The sequence below is a fragment of the Kogia breviceps genome, chromosome 9 (assembly GCF_026419965.1).
Source record: "Kogia breviceps isolate mKogBre1 chromosome 9, mKogBre1 haplotype 1, whole genome shotgun sequence".
Taxonomy (NCBI): Eukaryota; Metazoa; Chordata; class Mammalia; order Artiodactyla; family Physeteridae; genus Kogia; species Kogia breviceps.
The window spans coordinates 71,902,024-71,924,962 of record NC_081318.1 but is presented as its reverse complement, the minus strand read 5'-3'; the positions used below and the strand labels follow the sequence as shown (position 1 = coordinate 71,924,962).

The following is a 22,939-nucleotide window of genomic DNA, read 5'->3' as shown; positions in this document are numbered from 1 at the left end:
AGGAGCTGCTATTCATAAAGTAGAATACTAGTAACCAGCCACCGCTGTGTTGCTCTCCTAAGGCAATAAAACTGGCTGAAGAGAGGGGTTTTCCATTAAAACTGGACACACACACTCCCTCTTTGATCATATCCTCTATCTTTATTCATTTTTCCCATTGCATAAATCTTCCCACTTCTCAGCACTTTTGGAGGGGGGGAATTATTTGGCTTTCGTTGTTCTGCATTTGTGTTTTGTCTTGTAGAGGTAAAGCAAAGAATGAATCTAAAATAAAGGTAAAAACTAGATAACGGAATGCAGACAGTCAAGAGTTAGAAGTGGGGGACACAGATGGAGTGTCGCTGGGTCAGATAGGAGCCATGAGAGGACATGTTGCAGGTGCTGTGTAATCAGACTTCAGCATAAACCAGGTTTTTCTTGATAATGATCAATTTGGAAAAAGAGGTACTTGTTGACACATGAAGGTCTGTGTTAGAAATAACCTATCCACCAAACGTCTTCCCAACCGAAGCCCTTTGAGACTCTGAAAACCTCCTGACCCCACAACCTCCCCCTTCCGTCATCATTGCGAGCCTTGGAGTTGCTTCTCAAATTTGTTCTTGCCGCTTGAATGATGTCCTCTTTTGTCATTACGTACCATGTTCCCATAGGAAAAGAAGCTGGCACTGACCAAAACCTCTTTCTATCCCTTCAACCTTAGAGATTATTAACACCTGTGGGACGTACGTACAAGGGGCCTAGATTCATGAATTTTCCAGAGCTCAGAGCTTGTTAGCTCTTTTTAAAGAGAAATTCTTTTCTGCATTCTTCCTGTCTATTGTCATGCAATCTATCACCCACATTGCTATGAGAGTCCTTCTAAAACACAAGTCTGGTAATTTTGCTCCTATTTCAGAATACTAAATCCTCAGAGAAGAGTAAATGCTCCCACTGGCAGCCCAGAAGTTCCACAATGTGGTCTCTGTCTTTCAGGTTCATTAAGATATTTTTGGAGCTTCCCTGGTGGCGTAGTGGTTAAGAATCCACCTGCCAATGCAGGGGACATGGGTTCGAGCCCTGGTCCCGGAAGATCCCACATGCTGTGGAGCAACTAAGCCCGTGTGCCACAACTACTGAGCCCGCGGGCCACAACTACTGACACCCACGGGCCTAGAGCCCGTGCTCCGCAACAAGAGAAGCCACCGCAATGAGAAGCCCATGCACCGCAACAAAGAGTAGCCCCTGCTCGCTGCAACTAGAGAAAGCCCGTGTGCAGCAATGAAGACCCAACGCAGCCAAAACTAAATAAATAAATAAACAAATAAATAAATATATTTTTAAAAAGGATGTATTTCTTAGCTAAATGGAGAACTTTCTTGGGATCCTAAGCACTGTATATATGCACAAATAAAGATATATTGAAAACTGGTGTATAAATAGAGCGATCGGGTAATTTTTCATTCATGCTGGGGCAGTTTTGAGGCTAAAATGGGGCTAAAAATAAAAATTATGTTATACAACTATTTACTTATTAGTCGACAAATTATATCAGTGGGCCTATAAAATAGTACTATTCAAAAAATGTCACAACTAATTATTATTCATTCTAAAATACAGAAATAGCACAATTTATGTATGCCAAAGCATAGTAACCAACTTTCAAAATATTATCTAAACATTAGAAAGTGACAAACAGTATTATGATTTTTGGTAAACGTTCACATATTAATCAGTTTTGTGGTCATATATCTCACTGACAGAGTATCACTGGTATTTTTTATTTCAACGTGGTCTGAATATTTTAGACTGTTTCATAAAATTGCCTGAAATCTTCTTCAAAGCAGAATTTTAGAGTTAATAAATTTTAAATTGTGGCATCTTTAATTTACTCTTCTTGAGAGGCTATAATATTTCTGGTTGACAAATACTGTCTCTACAAGTGCAGTGCTATCTGGTAAGCTCAGAGCAATATCTGCTAAATGTGAAATATTTTCACCTCCAATTTTCAAAATATTGAAATGAGTATTTCATACCAAATATTTTCATGACTACTGTCTTGTTCTTCCTTTCAGAGTACCTTTGGCAAATATTTTATGTAAGCTGAACTTATCAAAAAAGCTTTCTCCGTTTATAACTGCAAATTTTATTTAACAAATTTAGATGCTGCAAAATCATATGACTTCTTAAATTTCATTACATTCAAGAACAGAATATAAATGTATTCAGCTAAAATTAGGGTTTTTTTGTTTGTTTTGTTTTGTTTTGTGGTACGTGGGCCTCTCACTGTTGTGGGCCTCTCACTGTTGTGGCCTCTCCCGTTGCGGAGCACAGGCTCCGGACGCGCAGGCGCAGCGGCCATGGCTCACGGGCCCAGCCGCTCTGCGGCCTGTGGGATCTTCCCGGACCGGGGGACAAACCTGTGTCCCCTGCACTGGCAGGCGGACTCGCAACCACTGCGCCACCAGGGAAGCCCCGAAGAATAGTTTTATCAATGATTCTATCAACAAATATATATCTTTGAAAGCCTAGTTACAGATTTTCAAAATCAAATCTTGTACATGGTTTGAGTTATTATCCTTCAGTTTGTTCATTTATTCCTTTGCTTTTGTAGGGATCAATTTAAATGTTTTCCTTTTGCAAATACTATTTCCTGTAATTGCAATCCTTTAAAAGTTCCAAAGGTTATATTTTTGCTTCATTTCATGACTTTTAAAATCAGCTTCATTGAGGTATAGTGTATACAGTCAATAAAATTTACCAACTTTAAGGGCAGGTTATGATAACCACTACAACAATCAAAATATGTAATACTTTCTTCAACCCCAAAAGTTACTTTTGGCCCTTTGGAGTTAATTTCTTACCCTCCTTCTTAGCCCCTGACAACCACTAAAATTCTGCCACAGTACAACTTTTGCCTTTTCTAGAATTTCACAGAAATGGAACCATATACTATGTAGTCTTTAATATCTTTCACTTAACATAATACTTTTGAGATTCAAAAGATTTCTTTATTGGAATTCCCTGGTGGTCCCATGGTTAGGACTCCACACTTCCACTGCAGGGGGCACAGGTTCGATCCCTGGTCACGGAACTAAGATCCTGCACTGTGCAGCCAAAACAAAAACTTTCTTATCATTTTTTAATCTTATCATCTCTATCTTTGTTTCTTTGAATGTAATATGCTTTTTCTTTTGTCTGGTTTCTTTGATGTTCCTCAGTGTGAGTTTATTCATATTTATTCTGCTGGGGAATTACTCAATTTCTTGGATCTGTGGATCTGTAGTTTTCAGCAAATTTATGAAACATTTTCCCATTATTTCTTCAAATATTCCCCCCTTTTGTGAGACTCCACTTATAGGTATGTTGAACTGACTGATGTTGTCCAATATATAACTGATATACTTTTTTAAAGTATTTTTCTCTCGATTCTTCACTTTGGATAGTTTCGGTTCTTCAACTTCACTGTTTTTGTTTTTTTTTTTTTCTTTTGTCTTCTCTAGTTTATAATCTGCCATTAATCCTTTTAGGTTGCAGAATTTTAAAATATCAAATATTTTATTTCTATCTTTAAAACTTCCATTTACATGTTCTGTTTTTCATTTTTTTCTGCATTATGTTTGCACTTTCCTGTTTACATTGGAAGTAACATTCTCGTCTGTAATTTCATCATACCTTGCATTACTGAGTCAGTTTCTGTTAACTGACTTGTCTTTTGGTTCTAGGTCATTGTTTCCTACTTCCTTGTATGCCTGGTAATTTTCATTTGGATGCTTGACATTGTTAATTTGAACATTTTTGGTTGTTGAATTTTTTGCTGTGTTCTTTTAAAGCATTGGACTTTGAGCATGCAGTTAAATTGCTTGCAATCAGTATGAACTTTTTAAAAAAATTCATTTATTTTTGGCTGTGTTGGATCTTCGTTGCTGCGCGCAGGCTTTCTCTAGTTGCGACAAGCAGGGGCTACTCTTCATTGTGGTGCGTGGGCTTCTCACTGTGGTGGCTTCTCTTGTTGTGGAGCATGGGCTCTAGGCACATGGGCTTCAGTAGTTGTGGCTCACAGGCTCTAGAGTGCAGGCTCAGTAGTTGTGGTGCACGGGCTTAGTTCTTCCGCGGCATGTGGGATCTTCCCGGACCAGGGCTCAAACCCATGTCCCCTGCGTTGGCAGGCAGATTCTTAACCACTGCGCCACCAGGGAAGCCCAGTATGAACTTTTTGAGGATGCTTGTATTCTTTGTTAGACTAACTCCAGAGCAGGCTTTAGTATAAAGCTAATTTAGCCCTATAACTAAGATGAAACCATTTTGATATCTCTACATGATGCCTTGTATATTACAAGGTCTTTCCACTCTGGCTAGTGGAATGCAAACTATTCTCAGTTCTGTTTGAACTCCTTGAATTGTTTTACCTACTGTTTTCCACTGGTTAGTTCCCCAGCCTTGTGGAGTTTCACCTCATGTATGGAAAGGTACGTAAGACAGTGGTTTAAGGAAACTCTTGTACAGATACCCAGAGCTCTTTCTTTGTGCAGCAACTTTATCACAAGTATTCTGCCTCACCGATTCTAGTCACTTCAATCCCCCCAAACTCTGATCACTTCATTTTCTACTCAGAAAAACCACTATACTCTTTGAATTCTCTCTCCCTATGCTGCAGCCTGGACCGTGCCTCTTATCAGTAAGCTCCAGCAATTGTAGGAATCATTTTGTTTCTCTTTCCTTGTTTGTTTCCTGCTAGGATCACAGGCCTTCAATGCCTGCTGTCCGGTGTCCAAAAACAGAGTTCCACACTCCTACATTGTTGGTGGGAATGTAAATTGGTGCAGCCACTATGGAAAACAGTATGAAGGTTCCTCAAAAAACTAGAGTTGCCATATGATCCAGCAATCCCACTCCTGGGCATACATCCCAACAAAGCTATAATTAAAAAAGAAAAATGCACCCCTATGTTCACAGCAGCACTATTCACAATAGCCGAGACATGAAAACAACCTAAATGTCCATCAACAGATGAATGGATAAAGAAGATGTGGTACATATATATAATGGAATACTAATCAACCATAAAAAAGAATGAAATAATGCCATTGGCAGCAACATGAATGGACCTAGAGATTATTATACTAACTGAAGTTAAGTCAGAAAGAGAAAGATAAATCCCATATGATATCACTTATATGTGGAATCTAAAATATGACACAAATGAACTTATCTATGAAACAGAAACAGACTCACAGATATAGAGAAGAGACTTATGGTTGCCAAGGGTGGTGGGGGGAGTAATGGATTAGGAGTTTGGGATTAGCAGATGCAAACTATTATATATAGAATGGACAAACTACAGGGTCCTACTGTATAGTGCAGGGAACTATATTCAGTAGCCTGTGATAAACCACAATAGAAAGGAATATGAAAAATAATGTCTATATGTGTATAACTGAATCACTTTGCTGTAGGGCAGAAATTAACACAACATTGTAAATCAACTATACATCAATAAAATAAAGGTTAAAAAGTTTCATAGGTGTGTTTTTCCTAGTTTACTTTTATTTCTGATCAACAGGCAATTCCTATAGTAGTTATTCCTTCATATGTGAGTTCAGAGGTCGATTTATTGAATATTTTGATTAGTTAATTCTAACTGATTAGAAAAATGTAATCAAAGTTCAGAAAACTCACTTACAAAATAGTTCATTATTATTGCAGAATAGTCATTTCAAACATTTCTAAAGTATGGTTGATAATGGGCAGCAAAGAGAAATTTTGTACTGCCATGCTGAACGTGTTTCTTTGTCATCAATATCAGTTGTATTTTAACAACTTTGTATTTCATTTAATTGTATTTTACCCTGTGTTTATAAAAAATTATTTAAAATTTTGAGAAAAACACCATAAACTTTCATTGATAGAATATCAAGCTTATTGGGTTTTGTTTTTAGGGATTTAAAAATACATTTTTATTAAACTTGTATTTTATTATTTGTAAAAAGTTAAGGAATTTGGTACTATGTAATCAATGCCAAATGCATTTCTGTTCTTTAAGATTAAGCTATGCTCCAGCAAAATTTAAATTTTCATATTAATATGAAATCAAAAGATTGTATTGTCAGTGTTAGATTTTCACTGTAATTTATAACAGCATTCATAGTAATGCCCTAAGTTTTATTTTTGGCAGATTTATTTCCAAAACCTTTAATTCCATGAATTGAATGAAAAATATCAAATCATTATTTGAATTAACTGACTTTTCCTGTTTGTAGCATCCTAAGGACACTGCATCTTTAACCAAGATATTCTTCTAGCGGAGTCAACAAATAACAACTATTACCTCACTTTGGAGCTGGAAAAAAAAAAGCTTGAAATTGAAAACTCATTAAAAAATTAAAATAAAAACTAAATGCATAGTCATTTTATCTAAATAAAATTCCATGCTTCATAAGTAATACCTAAATGCACCTTCTGCAACTGCACTTGTTAAATTGTCCCTTGTGGCCTTAGTTTTTATTTTTGTTTTGTTTTTAATAATGACTACATTTTAAAGTAGATACTGCTACTGATTCAACATCATTGTGTCTTCAGTGTTCATGTCACTCATGATATCACTATATCCCCATGACGAAAGATCAATACTGATAAACATTTTGTGCAAAGTTACACGTTCATTATCAGCTTTCTTGGGAAACAACAATCGAGCACTAGATTCTGCTCCCTCTCTATTTCTTGAACACATTTTATCTATTACTAACCTCTGATTCCCCATGTTCCTCCCAACCCCACCTTCTGACAGCTTGGAGGCTTCATGAATGTCACAAGCTGTGGCTACAGCATACCTGTTTGGTGCATCAGGTGGCAGAAATGTTGACTATTTCTCCATCTCCCAGGCCAGAAATTTAGGTGTCCTTTACAATTGCTGTTTTGGTTGATGTCTGGTATTTTAATATCCCAGACAGATACCACTTGTTTCAGATTTTTCCTTTTTCAGAAACCAAATTGGTCCCACACCCTTTTTTTTTTTTAACATCTTCATTGGAGTATAATTGCTTTACAATGGTGTGTTAGTTTCTGCTTTATAACAAAGTGAATCAGTTATACATATACATATGTTCCCATATCTCTTCCCTCATGTCTACCTCCCTCCCACCCTCCCTATCCCACCCCTCTAGGTGGTCACAAACCACCTAGCTGATCTCCCTGTGCTATGCGGCTACTTCCCACTAGCAAGACGGGAATAAAGACACAGACCCACACCCTTTTTTTGTAAATAAAGTTTTATTGAAAACAGCCATGTTCATTATACACTGGCTATGGCCGCTTCCTTGCTACAATGGAAGAGTTAGGCAGTTGAAACACAAAGCCTCATATAATGACTGTCTAGCATTGTACAGAAAAAAATTTGCTGACCTCTGGTTCAAAGCAAGGAGGTAGAGAGACAAATATGCCTTATTTTGTAAAAGATCACTCTGGCAGCACGTTAGAGAAACAAAAATGGAGAAACCAAAATTGGATGTGGGAGACCACTTTGTAGGATATAGAAATGGTACAGTAGAAAGATGATGGGAGCCTGATTTGGGACAGTGGCCATGGGAACAGAAATAATTGGTTGGAAAAATGAAATGTTTAAGGAGTACAACAAACAGGATGGGGTAATGGATTGGATGTAGACAGAAATGGAAAGAACAACAAGAAGAATAACTCCTAGATTCCTCTCCAGCAAAACTGGAAGGATAGTGGTGCCATTTACTTGGACCGATAAACCTGGAAGAGGTTGAGGTTTGGGACAAAAATAATGAGTGGCTTTGGGCATGTTGACTAGACGTGCCTTTGCGACATCTAGGGGAAGATGCTGAGCTAGAAGTTTAGGAAACATCTGGAACTCAGGTCTGAGGTCTGAGCTGAAGATGGAAATTTTGGAGTTATTCACGTAGAGGTGACTATGAAGCTATTGTGTGGGATGAAAACAACGATAAGTAAAATAAAACATATTTATTAATTGCCTATGAAAATGTGCTCTATATGTAATTTCATATAATTTCAAAACCAGCTTGTAAGATAATCTCGTTTTTCTTATTTTACAGTTGAGAAAACTGAAGTAAAGAGGGTTGAAATAACTTATCCATATTATATACTTAAGAAAAGAATATGTAGGGTGAAAAGCATTTAGGTAGAGGATGATGGGCCCACTAAGCAGAGATGCTGCATTTAATGCTGCAGCTAGAAGAGTTAAGAAGGGTTCTAACTTCATTTGTTTGGTTAGCTAAAACATGGACCAAAAGGTGGCCCACAGGAAATGATTTAGAAATGTCAGACCTACCTTGGTTTAATGAAGAGGAAGGGATTCAAAGACTTTGGGAGATTGGAATGATAGACTGTATTTGTCTGAAGCCAAGTCAAAAGGTCATAGGAGCCATCCTGAAAGAGCTCTGAATAATCAGAGCTTGAACAATTTCAACAACAAAATAAATAATGATAGTATTGGATTATAACCCATAGAATAAATATACATGAGTCCATACTGATATAAATATTATAATGAATAAGTTAGTAAATGGAAGAGAAAGGACAGTTTCTCATTACAGATAACTTCCAAGTAAGAAATGTAGACAGAGTAAAGAAAATAGAAAATCGGCACTGGAACACCAGAGTAATAATTTTTGCAGGCAAGATCTACTGATGGCTGCTAAAATTAATGGGCAAAAGTTTGAGGAGAAACAGTATATTTGCATAATCTCAAAGTATCTTCCCAACATATTTATTAATTTCAAAGGGAAATATTCTAACTTTATACTGAAGATTGCCTTAATCAAGCGATCCAGGTTAACCTTACCAATAATAAAACATATTGACATTATGTGCTGCAGATCTGATGCACTAAGAACGATACTGAATCACTGCTGTGGTAATCCTGCCAAAAATGCATATCCCCAATCTAATTATGAGGAAACATTAGAGAAACCCAAGCTGAGAGACATTTTTCAAAATAACTGACCAGTACTCTTCAAAAGTGTCAAGGTCATAAAAGGCACAGAAAGACTGAAGAACTGTTGTAGTTGAGAGGAGACTGGGACATGACAACTAAATGCAATGTGTTGATTATAGACTGAATTCTGGAACAGAATAAGGAAATTAGTGAAAAAACTGGTAGGATCCAATGAAAGTCTATAGTTAACAGTACTGTATGACTATTAATTTCTTAGTTCCTGTAATTGTGCTATGGTTTTGCAAGATGTCAACTTAAGGGAAGCCAGGGGAAGGTTATATGAGAATTCTATAGTGTATTCTATTTGCAAGTTTTCTCTAAACTTAAAATTATTTCAAAATAAAGTTTAATAAAATTACTTTTTAAATCTGGCAGTAGAAATGCCACTGGTGACCACAATGAGATTGCAACTAGAATAGAGTGGTTCCAATAGGGATTTCTAGCTTCGAAAATGGAGATAACTAGATAGAAACCTTTTTCAAGAATTTGTTTCTGGAGGGTTTGAGAGAAATAGGATGGTAAACTGGGGAAGGAGTGAGGTTGTTGGAGTTTGTTTTTTAAGATGAGAGATTTTAGGTTGTTTAATTGTTGATGAGAATGAACAATTCAAAGAAAGCAGTTTGGTAGCTGCAATTTACTCTAAGAAAAGTTTATTGCTGAGATTGCCAGCAAAGGTGAGGCAGATGGAGGTTTGAGGAGAGTGAAATTTGAAAAAGTAGTTTGAGAGAGGCAGTGAAAATTGACCTGAGAAACACAGCAGGATTATAACGGGCCCACTTGAGTTTGGTGTTCATAAATTTGCAGGAAATCAAATTGCTATGATTCATGACAATCTCAAGCGGACCTGTTTATTTACGTCCAGTGTTAGAGACAGTTCCTTGTAGACTATATTCAGGGTTGAGATTTCATTAGATTGGTAAAGTAAAAGGGCAAGATTTTTAAGGCAGATTAAAGGTAGAAGGGCAAATGGATTTAAGTGTTATTGTTTTTAAGCTGGACATAGAAGTGAAGAAAGGAAAGGGATAATGAATTAGAAAAAATGACAAATTAAAATAAATGAAATAAAATACAAAGTCTTAGGTGTGTGGGTCAACAATTCTATATGCGTCTGATGTATCCTTCTCTGGCAGAGATACGCCTGCTAGTACTGGTTTATAATTCATTTTTTTCAGGTCGGCTAAGACAGTAACAGATGGTCATCTGCTCTCCAGGTTCCTGTTTTTTCCATTTGCATTCTTCATCCCTATAAGTGTATGTCTTAAAAACAAAACAAAGCAAAACAAAACAACAAAAAAAGATCCTCTTAATTTTTAGTGGAGTTTTATGGAGGAGTGAAAGTAAATGAATATTTTAAATCTATTATCATTACTTGAAATTATGCCCCTCCACCATTTTAACCCCACAAATAAGGTTTATTATTCTGTTTCTCTTTTCTGCTGACTTTCCCTAGTGGCTTGTGTCCTCATGCATTTTATTGTATTCATTTATTTAAATATGTATGTATTTATTTACTTGAGCTCATATTTTGTTGAATTTGATCTCTGCATATACTGAGGCTCTAAGTTAGGGATACTTCCTCCAGAAAGGAATTGTATTTGCTTCCTCCAGAATTGAGGAGGAAGACAAAACCTCTTTAGTATCTATCAAATTCATATCCCTAACTTTGATGCAGACTTTAGGCTTTTGTGTGCAGTTACAGCACTGATGTCATCATTTGCCCCAGGGATACTCCCCCATTTTGTGTTACTTATTGATTACTGCTCGCTCCCTATTAAATTTCAGCTTATGTTTTCTTTTTCCCTCATATTCCCTTATGTTCTAGGAAGCCCACTAATGGATTAAAATAGTCTGTTTTAACGTATGCAGAAGCTATTTAGGAGAGGTCTATTCTAGTGTCTATCCTGGGATACTTGGGAACAGGAAGTCTGGTGGAACTCTGTTCTTATCTGTGAAGTGAAGTGGGAACAGGAAGGTCATATGCTTTAACAGAAGGAAAGTGGGCCTTGAAAGCATAGCCAGACCAGGGTTCAAATGTTGGTTTTAGTGCTATTAGTTGACAGACTTCCAACGAGTGATCTAAACTTGTTAAGCCTCAATTTATTCATGAACAAGATGAGGAAACTAATTATGCATTGCAGCATTGTGTGAGGACTAGAGATTATATATACATATATACTTTATACATATACATATATATAATCTATGTTTGTGCATGTGTGTGTATAATGTATATATAAATACCTAACAAATGATCTTCCCCAAACTTGACTTTCGAGCACACCGTAATGGTATTGCATGTGTGAAGTGCATCTGGGTGCTAACAGCTGAGTATAATCAGAAAGCATTTCTGTCCTTAAAGAGTTTTCAGTCCTAGAAAGATGCATAGTTTTATTTAGATTCTTGGTTTGATTAGTCCTGCCTTAGTAGAAACATGAGTGAAAGAAAACTCATAATTACAGATGTAGTTGGAATTTTTAAAAAATTCCAGACAAGTTAAGTCTCTAAGCAGATGGCAGGTTTTCCTTTTAATGCTGGTATATTCTAGTATTAGTGCTCCACCAAACAATAATCAGAGTCTCAACATTTCAAGAGAATGGTTAATTAGAAGTTCAAAATCAACTTTCAAAAAGCCATGTGTACAAGGTTGACCTGGCTCTGATACAAGCAAGGGTTGGCGGGGTTAATAGTGGGAAAATGTCTAACGCTGCTTTTCTTCAATGAAGGTCGGCCTGGCCCAGGGCTGCAACGTCAAGGCCTCTGTCTAAAGCCAAAAAGTCTATGACAAATAGCAGCTCACACCTGACAACAGTCAGGGTTTTAAACTCAGCAGGGCAGGGATTTGAAATTCTGCCAATCCTTGCATTTTTTTGTGATTAGATGTATTTTGCAAGTTTACAAGGGACTCCAGAGTGGATTCATAGCTCCATGGCTCCCTGCAATTTGGCACTGCCCTTCTAGAACTGACTGTGGCTAAACCTCAATTAACCAGAATGTCCAAAACTCCAAATCTTCAGTTTAACTGATTTCCCCCCTAAACCTGTCACTTCTGGATGAAACAGAATAATGTGCATACAAAAAATTGCAAAAGGAATGAATTTCTTTGTGAGCTAGAATAACATAATGGCAAACACCACAGACTCCGAGTTAGAATGCCTGGTTTATGAGCTTGCTTTTGTCCATTTAGTAACGATGTGTCCTTGCAAAGTAATTAACCTCGATGTGCCTCAGTTTACTTGATTGTAAAAGGGGGATGAAAATAGTACCTACCTCATAGGGTTGTTAAGTAGATTAAATGATTTAACTTATATTAGTAAGAGTGCTTAGAACAGTGCCTGGCACACTGAAAACACTCAGTAATTGCTATTTTATTATTTGCTAACAGCTTACAGGGTTTGCATTGTGTAAATAATTTCATCCAATATGCCTCCATAACTTTACTGTGGAGAAAACTGATATTTAAGATGGGTTCCCCAAATTTTAAGCCTTTCAATCAGCAGTTTCTTTTTCTTAAGTCTAATATTCATCTTTCCTTGCACACCTTTTCTTCCTCTATGGTTCCCCATCACAGGAAGTGACATCACTACCTACTCTGTTGTCCAAGCCTGCAACTTAGAAACCATTAATCCTCTCCATGCCTATTAATTACATACCAAGCCAACTCTACTTCTGAATTAAACTGCTCACATTTGACAGTAAGTTCTGCTAAATCTCCTGTCTTTACTGCAGGCATAGTGATCTTCTGAAATGCAGGTTTGATCATGTTCCTTCCCTGATCAAAATAAATCATTAAATCCTTATGAGTTAAAAGCCCATTTTCAACATCGTGCATATCTCTTGTTCTTCTCCCCTGGGTCTCAAGAGGATGGAGATGGAGGAGAGAGGGAAAGACAGAGAGATAAGGAAAAAAGGTAGAAAGTCAAAACAAGAAGGGACAAAAAGAAGAAAAGCTGAGTGTGGGTTAGCATGTGGGTGTGGAGTCAAGAAGCTAGAGAGTTAGTGAAATGATTTATGCAGTGCTTGTTGCCATCTGGGGAAACAACTCTTTAATCTATGTGCATAGACCCATGAGATCAACATCTTGGACAGTTTCCTCACAACAAGAGATGTACACAAATTCCTTTCAGATTAGAAACAATCTGATTTTCTCCTGTATCCTCTGATGTAAATGCCCTTTCTCCTTAGGAAGGGGCTATGTAGAGGGTATTAAAGTAATGGAAGGAGATAGCTGAGAATGATATTTCACATAAAAGAAGAAAATGACTGTCATCTTTAGAGCAAGTTTTATCTTACTTTAATAGCTTTTTTCATTAATTACTATCCAGATCTCTTAATCACCAAGAGAACTGGATAGCACCTTCTCTGATTATCCACTCTAATACAATATCAACAGTGTCTGTATTTTATTTTTACCAGCAGTTATCTCCATTGGAAATAGAGTGGAAATGAAATCAACAAAATTAACATTCCTTTGTTTGTTTCCAACATCAGTTGTTACTTCTAAGGGTAGTTTCTGGAACAGAGGATATATAGTAATAATAAGAGAAGCAGATTAAGGAAGAGGGGGAGAAGGAAAAGAATAACAACAAAAAGGAAGAGGAAGAGGAAGTCATTCACTCAATAACACATATAAAAACATAAGCAGAATTCTGACAAGGAGTTGGTGTCAACTATACTTGCCTCGGATCTCCCAGAGAAAATTTGATTTCATTTTTTTTTTTTTCTCTAGAATGGGTGGAAGGTGCGCTCTGTCCATTGTAGCTGCCTGAACCATGTGGATAACTGACTACCTCATAGTCAATTACATAGTTACATGGTATATTCTCCTGCAGTGAGATAATCATATCCCTTTTCATATTGGTCTCAAAAGTTGGATAAATTCAGAAGACCGTAAATGCAATTCTCATTGCCCTAAATAATAATGTGTGTCCTGTGTGTGGGCGAGTTTTAAAAAATACAGATAAATTTAGCCATAGTGACAAATTTTATATGCAGGAGGCATGGGATGTTGTTCCTCCATTGATATACAACAAGTTTGATAAAAACATATGGTGACATTGCAATTACTGTCTCTTCCTCATTCTGGCCTGTGTTACCAGTTTTCTGTGGTTGGCATAATAAGGAATTCTAAGAAGACCTCAATCTACTAAACAAGGGAAGAATTCCTAGAGTGGGAAAAATATGAAAGTGGGGGTAAAGGGAAAAACTGCCTACTGTTCTTTTATGATTCCGCTTCTGATCTGCCATCTTGTTGCCACAGTGGCACCACCTTAGAAAATCAGTGTGGTGATATGTCATGTCATTCCTCTGGAAATTCCTTAGGAAAGTTAAGTGGCTAGCTCATTGTCACATGGCTGGTGAGGATTATACTGAAATTCATATCGTTTTAAAACCCTCCACACTAGTGTTTTTCAACTTATCAGCTGCAAACCACTGGAGGGTTGCAGCAAAATTTTAAAAGAATCCTCAAATCCTTGTGTACACATATATTTTCTTGATCCACAATTCAAGAGATACTATGATTATCGTTATTATCATGCAGGAGGTCTACAAAATTGGTTGACACTTAAAAGGAGTATTCTTCTGACTAAAAAATTTAAATAAATAAAAGGAAACCATGACTATATACTTGTGGTTTTCATATTTTGAGGTTTCATAGATCAATATCAACATCATTCATTATATGTTTTTCAAACTTAAAATTATAGTCTTTCAAACTAAATAAATTTAGTTTTGTGGAAAACTCACTTCATGGTTCTTCCCTTCAAAATCAGTGAAAATGTTATCACAGGCCAGGACTAGTGTAAAACATGACATTTGGGAATCTTGCTTCTCACCATACTATGTAGAAAAAGGTAAGAGTTCAACGGACTGTGAATTGTTAGGATGGGTTTCAGGAAAGCACATATACATATGAGGGTCCTTTATCCTACTCTGGGCTGACTTTTACCTGGCATTGCTTGTTGGTGATTACAGCTGGCCAGTCAACTCAGAACTGCCATCTCCAAGCTTAGCAATGGAAATGGTAGCTTCCAAGCAGTTCATGTTCTTTCTAACTTAGAAATGATTCATCATTGTGGGTTGTGAAAGAGAGTGAAGAAATGGGCTCTCATATAGATTTTGCCTGCACTTCGTAATCTCTTATTCTGTATGAGCTAACCAAGGAGTATAACCTTAATTAAAAAGTCAATCTAGGCTAAGGAAAAAAGAGTGTGGCAAATTCTGACATACTGGCTGATTCATTCATTCAACAAACATTGGCAGAACACCTACAACATTCCAGAACTGTGCAGAGGACACAGCGATTAAAAACAAAGAACATCAGCAAAAAAAAAATCTCTGCCATGAAAGCACCCAGGAAATGTACCTAATCTAGAATAGGGATGAATGGGGATTCATAGATGGCTCCCCAAAAGAGATAACATCTGAGCTAAGTCTTGAAAACTTAATAGGGATGAGGCAGAAGACTTTGTTAGCAGAGTGAACAGCATGTGCAAACATGAAGCTTCTTGTCCATACCTCCCTTTTCTTATTTCAGAGATGGTTGATCTTTATATACGCCCACCATCTGAAGATGAAACCAGACCCTGACCTGTGGTGGGGGGGTGTCTTTACCTGTCAGGAGAAATAGGTGCCCTGCTGTTGCCTTGTAAGGCCTTTTCTTCTCAGCTAAATAAGTAATATAAACAAGAGCAGGACAACAGGGATGATCCTGCTGCAAAATACTCACATACATGTGGCCAGGCAAAGGGCCAATGCTAATCACAGCCTCCAGCACCTGCATACCCTCAGCTGTGGGGCTCAGTTCGCAAAGAAATTCACATAAGGCCTGTCAGCACCTTGCCGTCTGCCTTGGGACAAGGATATCTAGAAACCTGCCTGAATGTTTCCCACATGCTACAAGGCCTGTTTTTCAACATTTACATACTTTGCTGATACAGTAGTCCCAAACCCTGGCACAAAAGAATCCTTCCGAACCTGGGCTAGGGGGTGAGCTGAAATTCGAACACGTCCTTAAGTTGAAAGGAGGCACCTGGTTGACACTCAGAGACACGTGAAGAGAAGGTTCCTCTGTTAAACAAAGGCTACCTTCAAGGCAGGCTTCATAAACAGGCAACCTGTGTAGGTGCAAAGGACCCCATGTTCAAAAGGGCTCTCAGGCTTGGTTCAATGCTCGGCTGGCATCTTCTTGAAATTATTAATAATTTTTAACAAGGAAGCATTTACACATTTTCATTTTGCACTGGGATCCACAAAGCTTTAGTGAGTCCTGACTACCTTCCCTGCCAAAGGCAAAATGGTGAGGCTAATCAAGGGCCTGGAGTTCTAGATGAGCATGTGAAATGGAAGTGTGTTATAAAACAGAGAAAAATAAAATTAAGAGTACAATTTTATAGTTTTTAAGGAAATATAGCATTGTTTGTTAAGTCAGGTACCCACAATTTTGATTTTCCAAGCCATTATGAACTTGTTACTCTGAAATACCACTTTCTTTTACTGCTTTATAGACTTTATACAACCCCTTTCTGTTTCTTTAACCTGGAAAAGTAGCCCCAACTAAAAATAGAATCACCATATGACTCAGCAATCCCACTACTGGGCATATACCCTGAGAAAACCATAATTCAAAAAGAGTCATGTACCACAATGTTCATTGCAGCTCTATTTACAATAGCCAGGACATGGAAGCAACCTAAATATCCACTGACAGATGCATGGATAAAGAAGATGTGGCACATATATACAATGGAATATTACTCAGCCATAAAAAGAAACAAAATTGAGTGGGTTTTTTTTTTTGTCTTTTTTTTTTTTTTTTTTTTTGCGGTATGCAGGCCTCTCACTGTTGTGGCCTCTCCCGTTGCGGAGCACAGGCTCCGGACACGCAGGCCTAGCGGCCATGGCTCACGGGCTTAGTTGCTCCGCGGCATGTGGGATCTTCCCGGACCAGGGCACGAACCCATGTCTCCTGCATCGGCAGGTGGATTCTCAACCACTGCGCCACCAGGGAAGCCCAAAATTGAGTTATCTGTAGTGAGGTGTATGGACCTAGAGTCTGTCATACAGAGTGAAGTAAGTCAGAAAGAGAAAAACACATACCGTATGCTAACGTATATATATGGAGTATATACCAAAAAAATGGTTCTGAAGACGCTAGGGGCAGGACAGGAATAAAGACGCTTACCTAGAGAATGGACTTGAGTACATGGGGAGTGGGAAGGGTAATCTGGGACGAAGTGAGAGAGTGGCATGGACATATGTACACTACCAAATGTAAAATAGCTAGCTAGTGGGAAGCAGCCACTTAGCAAACAGGGAGGTCAGCTCTGTGCTTTGTGACCACCTAGAGGGGTGGAATAAGGAGGGTGGGAGGGAGGAGATATGGTTACATATGTATACAAATAACTGATTCACTTTGTTATAAAGCAGAAACTAACACATCATTGTAGAGCAATTATACTCCAATAAAGATGTTAAAAAAAAAAAAAAAAGAGTAGTCCCAAAGACACACAATTCAGAGAAACAAATAAAAATGTACTACACAGTGGTCAAAGACACAGTACTGAAGCACTTTCTCTGTACAAATTTTCACCCTATGTCCCAACTGATGAGAGATCACTGTTATCTTGTGTTTATCTTCCCTTTTACAACCTCAACCCACCATTCAGTTCCTTCTCAACCACAATTTGAGTTCTCCTTGTGGTGATGCTACTCTCAGTCTTTTTTGGTAAATATGTTTTTACATCACCAGCACCTTGATTTTCATCAGGACTGGCTACATAATTAGCAAGGCTCAGTGCAAAATGAAATGTGGCTCCCTGTCACAAAATACAAATTAGTGAGAATTTTAAGGCAGCAAGAGTAAGAGCATTAAACCATGCGTAGGGCCCTTCTAAGTGTGGGACCTGTGTGACTACACTGGTTGAAAGCCCATGAAGCCAGCCCTGCTTCTCCCCAGCCAGAATTGGGTCAAGTACCCACTCCTTAACTAATCACTGGTAAGTGGGTTGACAAGTTTAGCCTTGGACTAAGAACAGCTCCTTTGGAGCTGGGCATAAGTTCATCTTCCCCTGATCTGTACTGTATCTGGTGGCAAGGATTCATGTGTGAAACCAGGCTTCTTTTGAATAGACATGAGGAACACATAGTTACTGAGTAGCCAACAACAGTACCCACTATACCATATACTGTATCCATGACTCAGAAGGAGGCATTCTTCTTCAGAAGCTCTCTTTGATGCAAGTTTTGGTTCCCTAGGGCCTTGAAGAGTTATTTGAACCAATCCTGCTCAAATCTTCCAACTCTCAATTTCCAGGTTTCCGTGTACTTCAAACCTTGTCCCTGGTACCAACCCTGCCTGCAGGTACAAGTGGGGGTGAGAAGACACGGTTCCATCCTCTTGATGATCATCATATAATTAAGGAACCATGACCGAAAGACCATAAAACACACAAAAACTCAAATAATAGAAAAAATTTAAATAAAAATACCACTTTAAATCTACACGTTAGTGCGGAGACTTTACAGAAGTACTGGATTAACAAGCTGTGGGTGAAATCTTCAATATGAGTTTAGGAGGAAATAGATTTTTTTAAAATTTATTTATTTTATCTTTGGCTGCATTGGGTCTTCGCTGCTGCACGCAGGCTTTCTTTAGTTGCGGCGAGCGGGGGCTACTCTTCGTTGTGGTGTGCGGGCTTCTCACTGCGGTGGCTTCTCTTGTTGCGAGCACAGGCTCTAGATGCGAGGGTTTCAGTAGTTGTGGCACACAGGTTTCAATAGTTGTAGTGCGCAGGTTCTAGAGTGCAGGCTCAGTAGTTGTGGCACACGGGCTTAGTTGCTCCGTGGCATGTGGGATCTTCCCAGACCAGGGCTCGAACCCATGTCCCCTGCCTTGACAGGTGGATTCTTAACCACTGCACCAAAAGGGAAGCCCCAGAAATAGATTTTTAAATGGGGGAAACGGTCAGTGTTGGGTGCTTGAAATGCATTTTGGAGCAAAAGACAGAGATTCACAATCCACAGGGGCAGAATTCTTATACAGCAAATTTTGATAGTTCAGTGAATCCTTTTCAAGAGTCAAGCAGGTTTGTTTGGCTAAAGTAGACTATACAAGTCACTCAAAAATGTCAGTGGTGAAAGGAAAACCATCATGCAGTGGAAAAGTCATTACTGGCAAGTTAGATCCAATGCAACAGACAACAGCATGGCTTCTAAAGACATATATAAACCATGAATTTTTACACCTATGTGAAAATTGAGTCTTTTGCTTCTGTTATTTCCTTCAAAACATTCAGTCTTTCTTCATCTAGCCAAAATCCTGTTCAGACTGAGACAAACTGGGATGTGGGACCCGGAACCCTTTGCTGCACTGCTATAATGCTTGCACCTGGACACACCTCTCTTCAAGCAACAAAACACAAAGAAACTATATGGGACTAAAAATAACTGCATGCAGGCCCAGTGGGGCAATTCTGGACAAAAGATACAAAGGGACCAAAAAACCCAAGAGCCACTTTTGAAGAGCCTGGAGCAAAAGCAGGGGGTCAGCAGCAAAAGCAGGGTACTGTGCATGCCCCCTGCACACAACGCCACCTAACGGGTGGGCAAAACACCTAAGCCACACCTATGGCCCGACCCCTGGACACACCCCTACCCTCAATCTCATATAAAGAGCAAGCTTACCCCCCCTCCTCAGCGAGTGAGCAAACAAAGGAATCTGTTGTTTGTTCTTGCTCCTGGCTGCGGCAGCAGGGGCCCCAATAAAGCCTAGCCTGAATTTCTTGCCTGGCCTCTGATCAATTTCTATTGATTAAGGAGGCCAAGAACCCTGGTCAGTAACAAGACCTTAAGACCAAGGTCAGGCCCTATCACTGCCAAGGAACCTTCCTCACTTTGCAGTACTTCTTCTGGCTGCAAGGGACTTAAGAAAATGACTGTTTCTTGTCCATGATCTCAGTGCATGTTGTGACTTCTATTGAAATGATCTATTTTAGTGCCTCTCACTCACTGGACTGTAAACTCCCTAATGCTAGAAACTGCCTTATTCCTCTTCTGTGCCTTGCCTTGATAAATGCTCATGTTATCATGTATCAACATGTAATAAGTATTTAAGAATGCTTATGGAAAGTGATGTGATCATAATATACTTAGGAACAATAATTTTTAATAGTCTGTGTATAATGGAAAAACAATACTCAGAAAGAAAAAGAATGGTATGTGTAAAAAGTAGGTATTTTTTATGCTGCTGGTGACCTTAATGAAGTATTAGATTAGATTGCATGAGCACCAGAGAACGGATAACATAGAACCCCAGTCACAACCATATCTCCAAGTTACTACTGAGCAAGCAAAGACAAGGACTCAGAGATAGATGGAGGGTGGCTTCTCCAGCGGTGTTAAAAAATGCTTCTACAAAAGAGTAGCAAAGCTAAGGGTTTTCTGATCCTCCTTCACGCTTAATTTTGTCATTTGGTTTTCCCATTCATGTTGACTTTCATGTCAATTTGTGCTTGCTTTCAGTATGTGTATGGGTGTGTGTGTGTGCGCGCGCACACACACACTCATGCATGTTATCATCTAAAAAAGAATAATTCCTGAGAAAGTAACAGTGATGTGAAAGGAACTGGGATAGTAAAAATGTCTCTGACTTTTCCTTTTTGTTCAGTTGGATTTTCTAGTAGGCTTTCTCGTGAACTTTTTCCTCTATTGACAAACTTAAAACCAGTAAATGACTGGTGAATTCCAACATCACTAGGAGATAACTTACCTCAGTTAAGACTGGCCAATATAATCACAATTTCTATGTTAATTTCATAGCTCTGAGTAGATACTTAGTGGCAGTAATGGAAAAAAATCCAAACACTTTTGGAAAATATGAGAAAAATAAGGTTCTAAACCTAGAGTCTCTGAATTTCGTTATCAGTGTGAGATAAGATTGCCACATTAACAGCAAGGCAACAACACATTTAGGTATGAATACATAATATGTGGAAATTATAATTACTTTAAATATATTCCTTATATTTGAGAAGCTCAAATATATTTTTCATGTGCTCTAATTCTCAATATAAGCTTAATTAGTACCTTATTAGAAATATTTTAAAAATTTAAAGACATACTTTGAATTTCAATGATCTTCTGTAAAGAAATAACGGCATTCATATTCGGAGTTTGTTGGAGAATATCTTCTGCAAGTGGCTCCAGCTGCAAGAATGGTAAATAATAATATGAGCAGAACATTATGACTTTATAGTACGTTTGACAGAGGCAAACCAAATTGAAACAACCTTAAAAAAAAAGCCTGCTCCAAGAACTACCTAATATTTTGCTGATACCAGTTCCAAAAGTGTAGCCAGTTTTATTTTCCGTTTTGCAGCAATGTAATTGAATTCCAAGGGGATTTTCTACTGGTCACAACACTAATCTATGAAGTCCCTGAAGCAGGTGCATGTCTGTGTATTATTCATTAAAAATCCGAGTTATTTGTGTAATTTTTGTAGGTTCCTGACAAACCAAATTCCATCATGTCTGTATATGCAGCTGGGCCCTGCAAACGAAACCTCAGGGAAGTTGAAGTAGACAGAAGGTGGGCAGTCTATTATCCATACTTTTGTGGTGTTTTTACACCTAACTACCTTACACTTTTGGACACGTCACAGCAGAACGCCACGAGACACAGCTGCTCTTATTCAACTGCTATTGAATAAGTAGTAGAGAAAATGCTCAAATAAAACCAAAAGTAAAATAAATGTACATTTTCATTTAACTTCCACTGTATTCACATCTATGCAGATAGCCATGTGGAAGCACAGGACAAATTCCTGTCTTGCAAATCTATCCTGATCTTCTGGAATTACACTGATTTTTCATGGGGAAGCTCAGCAAACATTGTTTTGCAAGAAATGAAGAAGAGCTTTAAATAATTTATGGAGTGTTCTGGCAGAACAAAATCTGATGATGCATCCCTGGGAATACCTTGGTGATGTGGCTTGGTGTGGAGCAGGACAAACTGCACAGCAGAGCACTTGCAAACAAAATAGCTGTCCAGCTATTGTGACCCAGAAAGCGAGGAAAGTAATAGTAAAAAGGGATCAACAACAACAAAAAAGTTTTCTTAGAAAATTTAAAGTTAGTAGTCTCAAATAGGCCAAACTATTATATGGCAAGAATGGGAAACGATGTCACTAGACACTGTGCTAAAACATGAACCCCTCTATGTCTCTTCATCTGTAGAAAAAAACTAAAAAACTCAGGGATTCCAAGTTTCCACAGCATGTGTGAGTGAATCTTCCCCCCAGGGTCTCTCTGAATTGATTATTCTATACTTTAATCATGGAATCTAAAACAATAGCACCTTTCTTCCAGATGCCATAGGATAACAGACTAGCTCAGGGATATTTATACATGGGTAAATTCACTAAATATAACTTTCCAGAGTGTTTTTCTTAGCTGCCTAAGAAAAACATTTAAAACATCAAAAGGTTTACTTGCAGTACAGTTTGGCGAGAGGAAAAAAAAAACCCCAGTGTCAGTGAAAGGTTCTGCAATCTTAAACTCTTAAAATTTGTTAAAAATCATTTTTTAAAAATCTGGTATTTCAGATAGTATCTTCAAAAATATGTTATCCTAGTAACACCCTCTTAACTCAGAGGAATTGCTGAATCATAAACGGAAGGTTACTTGGAAAACTCTTAAGAATTAGACAGGGTTGAGCTACCTTGCTCATAAATAATCTTTCCTTTCACTTCTCTCTCAGGGCTTAGAGAAAAATTTTAATAGAAATCAGGTAGACTTTATTAATAAAATGTTCTGAAATATCACTCTATGTTCAAATACTTAAGAATAAAAGCACAACGTAGTATGAGCATATTTAATTCTTAAACAAGCTTTCCTGCAACTTCAGGGTAAAATGCTGACAAACGGAAAGGTGCTAGCTACTGGAAAGAAAGCTACAGGCAGATCATTAATGTAAAAACCTCACTTCTG

At 38.0% G+C, this 22,939-nt stretch overlaps 1 protein-coding gene across 17 annotated transcripts in view; it reads right to left on the bottom strand.

Annotated features, from left to right (window-relative positions):
• The window catches only part of HDAC9 (histone deacetylase 9), a 1,021,922-nt gene that overhangs the window by 33,973 nt on the left and 965,010 nt on the right, over nt 1-22,939 (bottom strand). For all 17 annotated transcript variants that reach the window (XM_067042606.1, XM_067042614.1, XM_067042608.1 and 14 more), the window contains one exon: nt 21,073-21,157. In XM_067042606.1, coding sequence (XP_066898707.1) covers nt 21,073-21,157 — 85 coding nt within the window. The remainder of the gene's footprint in view (nt 1-21,072; nt 21,158-22,939) is intronic.